Here is a 14,276-nt window from a genome sequence, read left to right as displayed (position 1 = left end):
GCCCGGAGAGCGCAGCAGCAGCAACCTCATCGCTGCAACTTTGGGTGAGTTGGATAAGCTCTGGTTTTATCAAACAAATCACCGGGAAACCGAGGACGGACGAGGCTTTAATACTCGGTGGAGTGTGTACGTGTGAGTGTGTGTGGATACAGCTGGTGTCTGTCTGTCTGACTGACTGTGTGTTGGGGGGGACTACTTTATCTCCTTCTCTCCCTGTGTGTCTCCGGGTAGATGACGGGGGTATTTGGAGCTGTCGATGAGCGCGTTTGAGGGGCTTTGCTGGTGAAATCAACAGGGGGATCGAGAGCGACGACCTGCGGTTCCCTCTCCTGCCCGTCGGATCTCAAAATGAAATTACTGTAAGATTTTTTTATTATTAATTTTCTAAAATTTTCAAATCTCATTTCTACTGAGTCCAACTCTCCGGGCATGGCGCCGCAGCCGCCGCAGCCGCCGCAGCGCTGCCCGGCTTCAGAGGCTCCAGACCCGGCGCAGGTTGCAGCCTCGTAGCCTCTACCTGCCGGAGGAACCGCACTGACCGATGTGTTTATTTCCTTTGGGCAGGATTTGTGTGGTTGCAGTCGCCTTGGCGGTGAGATCTGCGCACGGAGTAAGTCCCATTTGTTTACTATTCCTCTCCTTCAGGTGAAGAGCCTCTTCCGCTGCGTTTATTTAACACTAGACTACAAACTATAAACCAAAGCCGAACACTTTTCCTTTCTCGTTTTTTCATATTTTCACGCAGTTGTGACCGTCTAATTGCTGGAGAAGACTTTAGCCTAGCTACTTCCCAGTGTCTACTGTAAATGCAGCTTGAATTTATTAATGCTGCGACACAATTCAAACCTGCAGAAGCTTCGTGTTGCATTGAATTAAACTTTATTTATAGGCCACGTAGACTTCATTTCTCATCCTGCACCTTGCAGGTGTTAGACGTGGGTTTAACTCCTCCATGTCACGTTGTGTGTGAGTGTTTGTGTGTTCGCGTGCGTGCGTGTGTGTACGTGTGTGTGTGCGTGAGGAAGACACACAACTCTTGAATGATTTCTGTAACTTTAACAGAACAACCTCATGTTACTGTTTCACCTCTGTTTCGATCAGATATGACTCTCCCAGATGTTTTGTAACTGTTTGGATGATGATTTTTTTTTTTTTTTTTTTAAACCTTTAGCTCATGACTCAGTTTTTATGCGTGGCCTCAGGGACTGGAAAAGCAGTTCATATTTGAGTGGGCCCGCTCAGTCATTTGCACTTAAAGCCCCGCCCCCTTACTGAATATTAAGGATATGGAGATTGATGGGTGCAACAGGCCACACCTATACAGGCTGAGGGAGGGATGTAGCTCAGCTCTGCACTGCTAGTGTGCAAGCAGATATAACTTTCTATTCATCAGTATAAGACACATAAACTGTTGATTTATATGAAAACATGCATTGAAATAAAGCTGAAAATAAGAGTTAGATTATTGCATTACACGAGTAGGTAGCCTACAGTGCAGGGATTCAAAGGACTGAATGAGAAAAAGTTGTAGTTGTGTTTGATAATGCAATTTTCAAGCACAAAATCAGCTATAATCCTTGTGTTGTTGGGAATTGAACCGTCAACCTTTGTCGGTGTCAAGTCTTCAAACAGCTTCCTGCGTCTCAATAGGCCTCAGGCGGCTGATGGAGCTGCATTGACTTTGAATTGACTCCTCCACCCACTTCCCCACCTCCCACTTGTTCTGAGTGTGTGTAGCCGTAGATGTGACTGGGTGGATATGCAAACTCGTCGTGTTGAGTTCATTGGGTGGTCTCGGTTGTTGTAACCCCTGGTAACCGTGAGGATGTGGCGGTGACCCAGCAAAGTTTCGGTGTTTGTTCACATCTGGATCAGATTTCATTACTGTGCCGTTGTTCACCAACACTTTTTGGGCAGATGAGAGTAAACACAAGATTTAGCCACACTTGATTATCTCTGACTGGATATAGCATCTCAAAAACAGTGTTGGCTCTGTAGGGGGCAGAAGATAACGGTTCAAAATGCACTATCAAAATAAGTTGGGCAACGATTACGTAACCCACCACTCAGATATTGCGTCTAAAAGTGTCACAGGACTCGACTCTATCATGATAGGTATGAATCTGCACCTTGGAAATATTATATTTTCATGGCCAGACAGCGTGTAGTAATGTTGCGTTACTCATTTTAGCATGAGATGATAAGGGAAAAAAACAAAAAACATATTTTGGCGACTGACTTTTTTTCCTTTTCTTTTTTTATTATCCTCAAAGGTGTCATTAAAGGTGCTAGATGTAAGTTTAGCCATTTCTACATAGCCAGCATTAGCATCAGCAGCTCTTTGCGCTACTTACTTTGCTCAGTTCTGGAAAGTCATGAGACAAACAGGGGCTAAAGTTCTGGTAAGCATGTTAGAGAAGATATACTTAAAAAAAAACAAAAAACTTTCCACTCTTTTTTGGGTTAGTTTGTTTTTTGGCTAGTTACGATGCTAAAATCAACAGTTTCTTTCCAGGTTTCAGCTTGTGAGCGAGCTAACCAAAGTTTCTCTGAGCTAAAACTTGTCCAGAACAATTAGCTAACTGATTAAAAATCATTTAGTTTGTTAGTAAATTAGCAGCAGCAGTTACAGCTTGTTACCTATCGAACCAAAAGGTCTGTTAGCAAAACTAAGCATGTCTACATGAAACTATTGTTTTGGTTAAGAGTCGTGTAGCATTTGAATAGTTGGTTTGCTGGCTAGTTTTGTTGTAACAGAAATACACATAAATACAATATATTGAGCCATTTTTAATTTTTTTTTTTTTTTTTTTTTAAACTTTTTGCCTTTAATTGATTGGATATTTGAGATAGATGAAGTGATTTCCACCAGCGCCGGCTACAGCGAGGACTGTAGCCTCTCAACCCACTGAGCTATACGGTGCCCCTATATTGAGCCATATGCACATTTAATTTAACATGCAGACAAATTAGCTTTGTTGTGAAGCCCAAACCCAGACCACTACAAGTCTTCTGGGTAGCCCTCATTATTTTTAGCTGGCGAGCATCTGCAGGAGCTCGTCCAGTTGTGAGTGTCTGCGATGGCTGACACAGCTGTTGGCACAGGGAAAACATCACACACAGGTGAGGAGAGAGGAGGAGGAGGAAAGACGGGAAGCAGAGAGTTGGCAGTGAGGAAATCACCCAGAAATGCACTCTTTTACATTTTCTGGTTGGAATGCGAGATGGATGAGTGTTACACATCCATGATGTACCTAAAGTGACAAATGAGGGTTGTAAGGAAACATCTGAACAGGTCCAACCTACTGGAGATGCAGGAGTGAACATAGGTGTATCTGCAAATTTAGGAAACTTTAAAGGACTTTAATTATTGTTGATGGAGAGCTATAGTCAACAGGTTCACATGTTTTAGGTGTTTATTTATTCATTTCTTAGTCCGCATTCATCTCTGTCTCTACTAATCAATCCTTTTGGTTGTATACATTAGAAAAAAGCACCTGTTTTATTTATAATCTGCCTGATCAACTATCCAAAACAGAAAGATATTCAGATAATCACATGTATAACACGAGCCACAAGGCCCAGCTCATCTTTTCCATGTTTTTCCATGTTTTCCATGTTCCAGGTAATTGATGATTGTCAAAGTGACTTCCAGTTGTTTAATTGATTGATCAAATCAATTAAACAACTGATTGTTTCAGCACCAATTTAAAGAGAATAGCCTATATGACTTAATATCTGTTCATCAATTATAGTCACAGAATCACTGGGAACGTCCTTGTTGAAGAGTTTTATTGTGTCCTTGGACAAACCATGAGTGTTGGAGCTCTCTCCTCCTCCTCCTCCTCCTCCTCCTCCTCCTCCTGTTGAATTCCTCCAGAGCTTGGCAGGACTTGTCGGACTATCTCCCACTCCCCGCAGGTGCTATAGGCTGAAACATTCCAGAAACGTTAAGTGAGGCGACTGATCACTGCCTGATTTGTGGTTTCATTATTACCCCCCCGTCCCCCTCCCCTCCCCACCCCGTCCCCCTCCCCACCCCCCTCACCTCCCCACCTCCCTCCTTCCTATCACTTTTTTTCCCTTTGCACCCGCTGCTTCCACAGGTCACGCAGCTCATTACATGTTGATTTACGGTGTGATTTGTGGGCAGTGGTCCGACTCCTCGCAGTGCTCCCACTTTTTCTTTCTTTTACTATGGCAGCTGGAATAATTAGTTGATTAAATTGAACATTTTAATCCATTTCCAACCAAAAATGCCAAACATCCACTGTTTCCAGGTCCCAGTATGTGCAGATTCACTGCTGGTCTTTGTTATATATGTGAATATTTGTAGGTTTTGGACAAATAATCAATTTGCAGATGACTCTTTGTTTTGTTTTTTTAGATTTTACCCAACATTTTACATTCACAGAGAAACTGATCAATCAATAACATGTTTGTTAGATTCACTGCTAATAACATAATTGTTAGTTTACGTTGTATTTAGGTGCTTTCGTTAGATTACGTGCAAATGTAACATACATTTTAAGTCTCACTCTTTGTTAGCTGCTGGATTTTTCTGCATTTTCTTCACTCCTCCGTTGCACAGTTCAGATTTAGTTGAAAACTTTTCCCCTCAGGGCAGAAATAAAGCCAGTTTAGTTCACACCTCATGTAGCTATAGAAAGGCAGGTTTTTAGGGATTCTATTAGCTAACATGTGCTTACATGATTAAATTGACTCGTTTTAAGTACTTTACACATGCAAAGACGTTTTATAAAGGTTCATAATTGGATGAATTAAAATTTCTACTCAGTTTTATATAATTTGACGTTCGACTAATCAGAATGATCGGTTTCTTTTGCTGCGAGAGTGAAAGACAAGGTGACAGGTAAAGGAAAAAAAAGATTGAACACATGATTGTAGTGCAGAGAAAAGCTGTCAAACCTAATTAAACATGATTTATGGCTGAACTGTCAGGTACTAAATATTTCAGGGGTGTTGGTTTTAAATATCAACTTGTTCCTGGATGGCAGTGGTTTACATTCCCCCAAGGCTTTCTTGCTCGGGATCAGGAGTTAGACGCCAACGATCTGGGTCAGGATGAGATTAGTCAAGTTTATGGAAAAGTTCAGATGCTGTTTTGAAATGTGAGAGATAAAAGGCCACTGCTGTTCACGCAGCCCTTAGGTTTTACCTATACAGTCAGCGTAAAGCACTTTAGGAAACCTGTAAACCGCATATAGGAGGTTTAACGTGGCGTTGAAAAGCCCCCGCCGCTCCTCTCCCACGCCCACACTTAAGGCTCCGCTACCTGTGTGGCGTTCGCGTGCACCGGTGTGTTTCCCCATCCCCATAAAAACCCCATGTCTCTCTTGTGTTTGTGTGTGTTTCAGAGCAGGTGGGATGAAAGACGCGTTGAGCTTGGTTTTCCTTTGGGAAATACCCTCTGTAAGAGGACACACCGGCTTTTGGAAGCTATTTATTGCCACAGCAGTGCAGACAAAGACAGATAATCTGAGGACGGGAGGCTCCCATGTGTGAAGCAGACAAGAGATGCTCGGGACCTGAACGCACCAGAGTAGTTGTAGAGTTTTAGGGTAATACACTTCATGTCGTCAGACTTCTAGACACCCATTCGGAAGACGTCCAAGACTTTGACTTTTACAACTTTTGGTTGAAACGGAGCCAGAATTAGCACCTTTGTGGTTGTTCGCCGTCTTATCAGGGAGGCAGCTACTGACAGTTTCATCTCCCAATTACTTAAATCAATGGTTTAATCTATGAATCATAATATAATGGAGAAAAGTGCCACCTTTCAAATGGTAAACCCCAACCACAACTCCAACAAGGCCAACCCAAAGCCAGGTTGAGCTACTGTAGCTATGTCATGTGTTTGGACTCTTATAGCAGCTGATAATCATCCAATCAATCACATCCCATCTGTCCGTGTTTCTCTGCTTGTTGGTTAAAGTGTTTTGCATTTTCTACCCCGATCTATTACAGTGGCTTTATGAGCTTTCCATCTAAAACCAAGAACCTTCCTCATGACTGACAGTAACCTTCACGATAATTGGTGGCGGGCCGTGCGCGGGCCTGCCTGTAGCTCTGAGGAATGTTTTTTACGCAAACTCTGTAATTCTCTGGAACAATTAGACATTTGTGAACGCATCCAAAAACAATAGAAGGACACAGGTGGGTCGGTGTAGGTGTTGACAGGTCGCTGCCTCCTGCCCTTCCTTTCACTTCTCCTTATCTCTCTTACCATCCATCCATCCAGTCGCACTATTGCTACATCACTGGCTTCTCCTTCTTGTCATGTTTACAAGTCTAGCTGAAATTCGATACTTGTATTTCCAATAATATGCTGATGGCAGATGTTTGGCCTTCTCAAACTGTTCTGTTTTTATCGATCTTGTTGTGATATTGCCATTCTGGATTCTTGTTTTGGCTCCGATAACCGTGTAATGTAAATCCGATGTTGTGACAGCTGAGCCTAAAAGCCGTGAAAGGTCTGTTTATCTGCGGTGGAAGATGTGCAGCAGCTTGTCGGGATCAATCGATAAGAAGAACGCTCGCAATCCTGATAAAGTTATTTTATTTAACCTTTAACAATGATTGACTCGTCATCGTTTTCTTCTCTGTTTGTGTTTTCGGTTGATTGAGATCGCTGTGAGTCTTGGCAGCTGTTTAGAGACTTTGCGAACTCTCACCACATGTCACCACCACATCATCACCCTCCATCTGCCATGGCCACATCAGACCCCCACCTCCTCTCTTTTTTCTTTTTTTTTTGATGAAGCGCACGCTGTCAGTTTGTCCCCCGATTGGTCGCGGTGAACTCCAGAGGTCGTGGGGTCACGGCGAGCACAAAGGCGGCGGGGGAGCTTGCGACTGTGCCGACGGCTTCGCATTCCACCGCCCCGCTCTCCAGATTTTTATCCGTCGCACTTTGTGTTTTTTGCTTCTTCTCGGGCCCTCTCGTGAAAGAAAGACGAGCGAAAGCAGAGAAGATTTAGGGGGAGCGGGAGGAGGAAGAAGCGGGAGGGAGGAAGGGAGGGGTATTCTATATCTACAGGGCCTGGGGGCGTTTATGAAGGTCTTTAGGTTTGTCAGAGAGGAGCTGAGGTGGGGCAGTGTTTGGCTGGATGCTCAGTGGGAGTTCTGTCTTAGCTTGTTGGACGTGCCCGGTCCCTTCTCCTTAATGCCATCTCTCCCCTCAGGGCTGTTTGCACTTCAGAGGGATTAGACCTCCAATCTACTTCTCCTCATTTGTTGGGTTTTGTCTCCTCTGTCTGCCTTTTCTTTTCTCCCTTTATTTTGTGTATTTAGTCTCTTTTAGACTCCCCACTTGTTGCTCCTCTCTTTACTTTTCAATGCCTCACCACATTCTTGCCCCTGTTGACTCACAAAAGTGGCTCATGCCTGTGTTCGATTTGGACACGTTTTTTGGCAACTTTGGCAACTTTTTTTTGTATCTTTTAAAACCTTTGCACAACTTTTCCTGTTTTGTTTCAGTCTTAGCAGTCTCAACAACCCTGTTTCTAGCTGCATTGTGCAGATGTTTCCTGCAAACAAGCTGGCTTTACAGCCCATAGCCAGCTACAAACGGCAGACAGGCAAAGTCTAGCTTTCCAATCAGCAGCTAAAGACAAAGATATTTCCATCAGGAGTCGGTGGAGAACAAAAATGGAGCCAGAATTAAATCCTTCAGGCAAACAGATAGCTAGTCTCCAATGGACACTGATATTGCTAAATCCTGTTAGTGTTAGTGCCACTTTCTTTGTCAAAATCAGGACTAATCTGCAAATAGAGAATGTTTTCAAGTGTCTCATGAAAGATGTTCAATTAACAACAGAAAAAGCATAAAATCTTCAGATTTTGGAGAAGCTGGAACTAGAGAATTTCTTTTTTTTTGCTTGAGAAAATTCTACGTTTCTGTGAATGGACTAGTCAACTGTTTCTCATTGAGAAACCAAAGTCTGAGTTTTTTCTGCTGTGTGATCTTCCAGCCACAGAAACCTTGTACCCCTGATGTCAATTTTAAAAGAAACCACCGCAACTTTACCCCTCTGAGGACTTTCCATTAGTTTTGAAGTCAGGAAGCCTGACAGGTTCAATTCCCTCTTCCCTTTGATGCTCCACTCCCCCCTCCCTCCCCTGCAACATCATTACTTTGGCATTAGGCACCGCCATCAGCCCTTAAAGTCAAACATTTTGCCTCTTCACTGCAATTATCATATGCATGCCTGTGCAGGGGGAACACATCTTCTTTTGTTTGTCAGTTTACTGCGGTGACGGTCTGAGGTGAGCCGCCCAGGTTGGGACAAGGTGTGCGTTTATATGAGCGACCATCTAATTACCATTAATGTTTCTTTAATCAAGTCGTTAATTACACACTTAACCCCACACCGTCGCCGCTGTAGGTAGAGAAATTGCGAAGGCGCAGACGTTTGCCCGCTTTGTAGCTGGCTGACTGGCAGCTAATGTAAACCAAACCAAAACAAACGTGTGCACTGCAGCTTTAATATCCTGTTTAACTTTACCTTTAGCATGGTAGTGCGAACTCCCACTCGGCTCGACTAAAAGCTCTGTTTGTCTAATCCCACTGAGGCACGAAGTATGTTTTAACTTGTCTTTGTTTTCAGTGATACTAGCTATAGCTTAAAAAGGAGATTTACGCTAGCCCTGTTAGCTATGCAGTAAGCTAGGTAGCATTTAGGGACGTAGCCTATAATGATGTCATTTGTTGTAATTTCTTTTTCCATAACTCATAGCTGATGCTTGATTGACTTTTTATTAGCAAACGAAAAACAGCGACTGTGCAACTTAGCTTTTTTAGCAACGCCAGTGATTTTTAAGTTAGCTTATTTGGCAACGCTATTCCACTAATTAACAAAACTTCAATGTCACTACATTTGGAGATACATGGCTTTTATTCATTTGTTCGCTAATTTTTCATAGCTTACATCAGGATCGGTTTCCCGCCTCTCTTGTCCTAGTCCCTGTGTCCATGGTTACCATATCTGTGCCGTGGTAACCGCAGGCTACAGCCCCCTCCCCCAATGGATGTCCCACTGTGATAGGAACACTATCATTGGCACATCAGATGTGTCAGTTATTGTGTGCTATTACCGCCTCACTGTGTCTCTGCCTGTCCCTGTAATTATGGAAACCTCCGCTCTGTTTTTCCACCTCTTTGTCTCACACTCATCCTTCACTCCCTCCGATGTGCCAGCCAGGTAATCCAGGCATCCAGGTAACTCCCACCCACCACCCCTCCCTCCCTCCCTCTTAGTCCTCCCCTGAATTTCCTATAAATGACATAACCCTGGCATAACACTGGGTTCCTTCTCTCTTTATTGGATTTCTTGCCCGTGATGCCAGCTTGTTTGTGTTTGTCTCGCTTCCTCCTTTTGTAGTCATAACTCCACTGAAGCAGCTGCCAAAGTTAAAGATGCCAGAGCTCTGAGGAAAACACAACCTCTGGCTATGGAAGTGCCACAGCTTATTGCTGCACGGGCAGACACATATACGAAGGCAATAACTTGTAGATTTAATACCATAAAACAATGTTTGATGCCTAGACGTCTGACCTCAAACTACACATCTGCCATGTCGCATTTTATTGGACAACATATTGTGCTTCATGCTGTATAAATAAGATTCTTATTATTGCAATAGAGTGGGAAGAGATAGATGGAAAATAAAAGGTAAAGATTGAGATTGTGAAACTTTCTTGTCCTCTGGGTGTTTTGGTGATTTTCATACTTCGCTGTCACGCGAATGAACGTCCTTTATGGATTTACAGCGACCCACAGAGATGCTATAGGGGTGGTCAAGCCCCAAAACAGTGGAGGCTGTTTTTCTTCACTCATCACCCACTGACTAACCTTTGTCAATCAGCGAAACTGTTGTAAATCAGAGCGACTTCCCAATTTGTCTCTTGGCCTGTCCACGGGGGGAAAATACCACATCAGTCAGCTGTAATTTACGGTTCTTTGTAACTGAGTGTGAAGCTATCACCCCACGCCCTGTGGTTGAACCCCCACCAGCACCGTCCATCATCGCTGACAGCGCTGATGAGCAGCAGTCAGTCTCAGCTCCTGCAGGACAAAAAAAAGAAAAGTCCTCTCACCTGTAGCCACTGAGATATTTGTGCAGAACTCCCACAGCGATACAGAGTCTTGTTTACGAGGGAGTAGCGGCTGCTGTTAAAGGCCCAGGGAGGGGGATATTTTCAGGGACTGGGTCGCTCTGTCCTCTGGCACGAGCCCATAAAACAACCTTAGCTCTCGCTCCTTGCGAAAAAAAAAAAAAACCCTTGGCCTAGTTTTCTGCTGCACAAACTCACACCTCTCACCTGGCTGAGAGACCGCAAACAGGTGTAATAGCTACAGATTTTGGCAGGTGTACTGATAGCATCGCACGTATCAAAGAGATTTTGTTTTTCTGTTTCTGTGCCCAGTTCCCTCAAAGCATCGTCTGATGAACCTGTTTAAAGATCTGGAGAAAGTTCAAAGTGCTTGTGCGTAAATTAATTTACATTTTAGATGTGAAATGTGAAAGTTTTGCACAGAAAATGAGTTTCAAGCAAAAAAGAAGATTGATAAAGAATAAACTTTGTAACCTCAGTTTAACTTCTCTATAACCAGTGAACAAGGGTCGGCCATCTTTGCAGCTCTGGCGCCGTTCCCCTTCAACTTCACCCTGAGCCCCCGTGCACTTTAGCTTTAACTCCATTCATTGTGGAGTGAAGGGCCTCAGTTAGTGCTCTGGCTCCGTTCCCTGCTGCCCACCGTGGCCCCAAAACGGCCGCTAATGAGGGGGGACAGATGATCATTGTGCCAACTGCATGCGAAACGTGAACGCGGCGGCCGTCCCCCCGGCGTTTCTGACCTCACGTGTTTTCGCCATCATATCGATCGCGTCAGAAACGACTTCAGATTTCTCTGCTCTCGCTTGCTGTTTGATCAGCATCATCCTGTTGCTCTAAGCTGGAGGTGTCATGTAACTGGGGGGGAGTGTGTTTGTCAACAGAGAGCAGTTGACCCCCCCAACTCCCCACTCCCCCTCCACCTCCCCTCCCTCACATATTTATTTAGCCGGCTCCTCTTGTTCCTAAAATAGCTCACTCACTAGCTGGCCAGAGATTCAGCTTCAGCCTCAGTGTGTGTGTGTGTGTGTTTCGTGTGTGTATGTGTGTTTGTGTGGGCCAAGTGGAAGAGGGTGAGGCGAGGTTTCATTATTCTGTGAATGGTCAGTGTGTTACTGTGTGTGTGTGTGTGTGGGAGATAGATGAGAGTACAAACACACACTCAGTGAAAGTTTAGGAAGTTTGCAACTGTTACACCTGACCTACATGATACAGCATCATGTTGTGTTTTCTTATTTCTGCACATAAAGTTACATCACTCACACTCAGCTCTACTGAAGTACAATGTCATAATTCTTTGATTTGTTAATTTATTTCTCTGATGATGGAGATAGAAGATCGGTGGTTCAATCCCCAGCTCCTCCAGTCCACGAATACATGATACAGAACTGAAATAATCTCTGATAGTTTGAGTTGGTTGTTAAGATTTAAAAAGGGTTTCGTCAGCTTCAATCCATTTATCTTATTAACTCTAGAAATGGGTGGAAGTAAAGGACCAAAAATTGTTTTTTTGGCTGATCAATTAATAATTTTGTCTGTAAAATGTCAATGTTTTGTTGAGTTAAAGTAAAAAAGAACCAAGGAGATTCCATTGTTTTCGAATAAAGTTGCCATTTATTCACGCATTTTCACACATATTAGACCAACTCTAAATGCTCTGATGTTTTGACCAACGTTACTTAGTTCATTCTCTGTAAAATTTATGATATGAAATATGTGGGTGAAACTGGGTGCAAAAGTAGGTCAGCTATCAAAGCGACTGACCTCAAACACCATAGAAAAAGATCCAAAGAGGTCAAATCAAATTGGATGTTTCCAGTCCGAGGTGGGAGGATGAACTTCACTGAGGACGTGATGATGAGAACAAACATACCACAGAGAGCATCTTCTCTCTCTCTTTTTAACCTGATTAGGTAACAGTAAAGACATTTATTGCCCCTCTGGCCATGTTCTCTGGTTCTTGTCAGCTTGTAGGTACAGTAGGTATGTGTACTTGATGTGCTCCTCAAGCAGCGACACGGTGCCGCACTTTGCATGTTGAACAGTGCGTTGACATATTTGCATTGACGGTGAGCATCACCGTCTTGTAGCGACGATGTGGAACCGAAACACTTTGCCTTACATACCTCCTGTCACGCCACCCTGTATGTCAAACGACTGGGGTTGCTTCATCAAACGGAGACTGTGTCGCAAATCTTTCTAACCTTATTAGCTGTTAAACATCGGTTGAAGATTCATGGCTCGGAGGCAGCGCTGTTCAAACACTCACACACTTGATGAGGCCAACCGAGGATTGAAACCTGCAGGGCCCAAACACACTGAAAAGACACTGTGTTGCTTCGTCGTATCTGCAGGGTAGAAGATGAGGTGATACCGAGTTTGAGTGGCAGGAAACTTTTTAGAAGTGTGATTTGCAGGTTTTCATTTCTGATTGTGCAAAGGTCAGTGAGGATAGAAGGTGTGGTTTTTTTTAACTTTCACCTCCTTTATGCAAACCTGAGGTCAACTTAAGGTTTACAAATCCTGGTGTTACCCTCTTCATATTTGTCTTTGTCGTGTCTGAAACACCTTGTTAAACAGTGACGTCAGGAAGCGGTGATAACTTCCCCATGCAGCACGTTTTCAGCTTGTGTAATGGAACAAGCAGGTATTTGCAATATTTTGTCCACAGTATAAGCTTATTAACAGCATATTTCAAAACAACCTCTGCTTTTATTGTAAAGAAAATCTCTTCACGACCACGCTGACCTTCAAACAGGGCCTCCAAACCCCCCTCAGCTTAGAGACATAAGTCAGCTCAACATACTGTACTCATTTAGTTGTTTTAAATCTACATTAAAATGTGTAACTGGGAAAACTGGGCAAATAGTAATCCTGATATCCTAAATTTAAGTATTTTGGGGATTTCTTGGACAAATAAGACAATCAAGGACGTCATCTTGTGCTTTTTTTTTACATAAAGCATACAAGTGTCGTGGAAAGTCACAGCAAATTTCCACCACACAAGAAAAGTACATACAGACTCCAAATGAAGAAGATACAAACAGGGAAGTCCATGCAGAAATGAATCAGAGACTGAATGAACTTTATGAAATGTACTGGTAATGTTGCAGATCCTTCCCTAATGAAGTACCTGCCGAATCTAGTCCAACCCTTTTGTCCTTTTTTAAAATTAAAAAAAAGTCTGTTTATGGATCCGATTAAAGGTTATTTGATCACAGTTTGTAAGGTAAAATGTTGAGGTGCAATCACCAGAGTTGTGTGCGTTCTCTGAATTTTGTGTTGTAATTGGGGAACTCATAAAACCTTGGTCATTCCTTTACGGTACATTCTTAAAACTGGAGCATTTATCGGATTATGTCAGTTTTGGACTTGTTAAGATGTAGCTGAGATGCTTGACATCCTGACACCTTGAGGTCCTTTCCTAGAACGTCACCTTTTACCCCTTGGGTTGTTGGTTCGGTGCGCTCATCGCCCGCGCTCTTTCCCTTCAGGAATGTTCCTGGCATTCCCGATCCCACCGGCATTCCTTGTCGTGACATTTAGGATCCCTGGAATCTGTGACAGAAGGCAGGGGGACAGGTCTGGGCCTATAGGACCCATCAGCCTGGGAGAGCTAATAGCTAATGAACTGTTGCCAGGGGCGACATGAGCATTCCATGTCATCGCCATAGCTACTACCCTACCCACCCCCGCCCCCCTCACCTCCTCCCATCAACCACCAAACACAACCGCCACCCCCTCCCCTCGCTGCCCTCCAGCTCCTTGAAGAGGTCGCACACCTGTCTGCACCTCTTTTTCCTCTCCTCGCCCCCATCCCCCCTCCCCCCATTTTCTTTCACTCTTCCCCCCTCCTTCGCCCTCCCTCCCACCTCATATCATCTCATTTGAACTCGGTGACTCCATCGTGTAAGAGCTAGACATCCAAACCGATTGATCAGATTTGTCTTTGGTAAAGATCGGTTAATGATTGAAGCTGGAACAACAGGTGTATTTTTTACTTTTTTAGTGAGTCAAAGGCCACTGGAGTTTACGTTTAGATCCCTTGCAATGTCTTTTTTACTTTAGATCGATTTCCCTTTCTCCACATTTTTCTCCCGCCCCCCCGTCTGAGCAGATGGTCGCCTGTTTTGTAGAC

General features: G+C 43.7%; 1 protein-coding gene across 1 annotated transcript in view; it reads left to right on the top strand.

Moving 5' to 3' along the window:
* The first annotated feature begins 26 nt into the window (after window positions 1–26).
* col4a6 (collagen, type IV, alpha 6) overlaps window positions 27–14,276 on the top strand; it is a 127,892-nt gene continuing 113,642 nt past the window's right edge. Inside the window, exons 1-3 of the mRNA XM_085760078.1 lie at window positions 27–44; window positions 232–359; window positions 565–610. Of these exons, the coding sequence (XP_085616204.1) occupies window positions 349–359; window positions 565–610 (57 nt within the window). The 5' untranslated portion in view covers window positions 27–44; window positions 232–348. The remainder of the gene's footprint in view (window positions 45–231; window positions 360–564; window positions 611–14,276) is intronic.

This window comes from Trachurus japonicus, chromosome 18 (genome assembly GCF_045865225.1).
Source record: "Trachurus japonicus isolate A0001 chromosome 18, Traja_1.0".
Taxonomy (NCBI): domain Eukaryota; kingdom Metazoa; phylum Chordata; class Actinopteri; order Carangiformes; family Carangidae; genus Trachurus; species Trachurus japonicus.
This window is presented reverse-complemented; position numbering and strand designations above follow the sequence as displayed.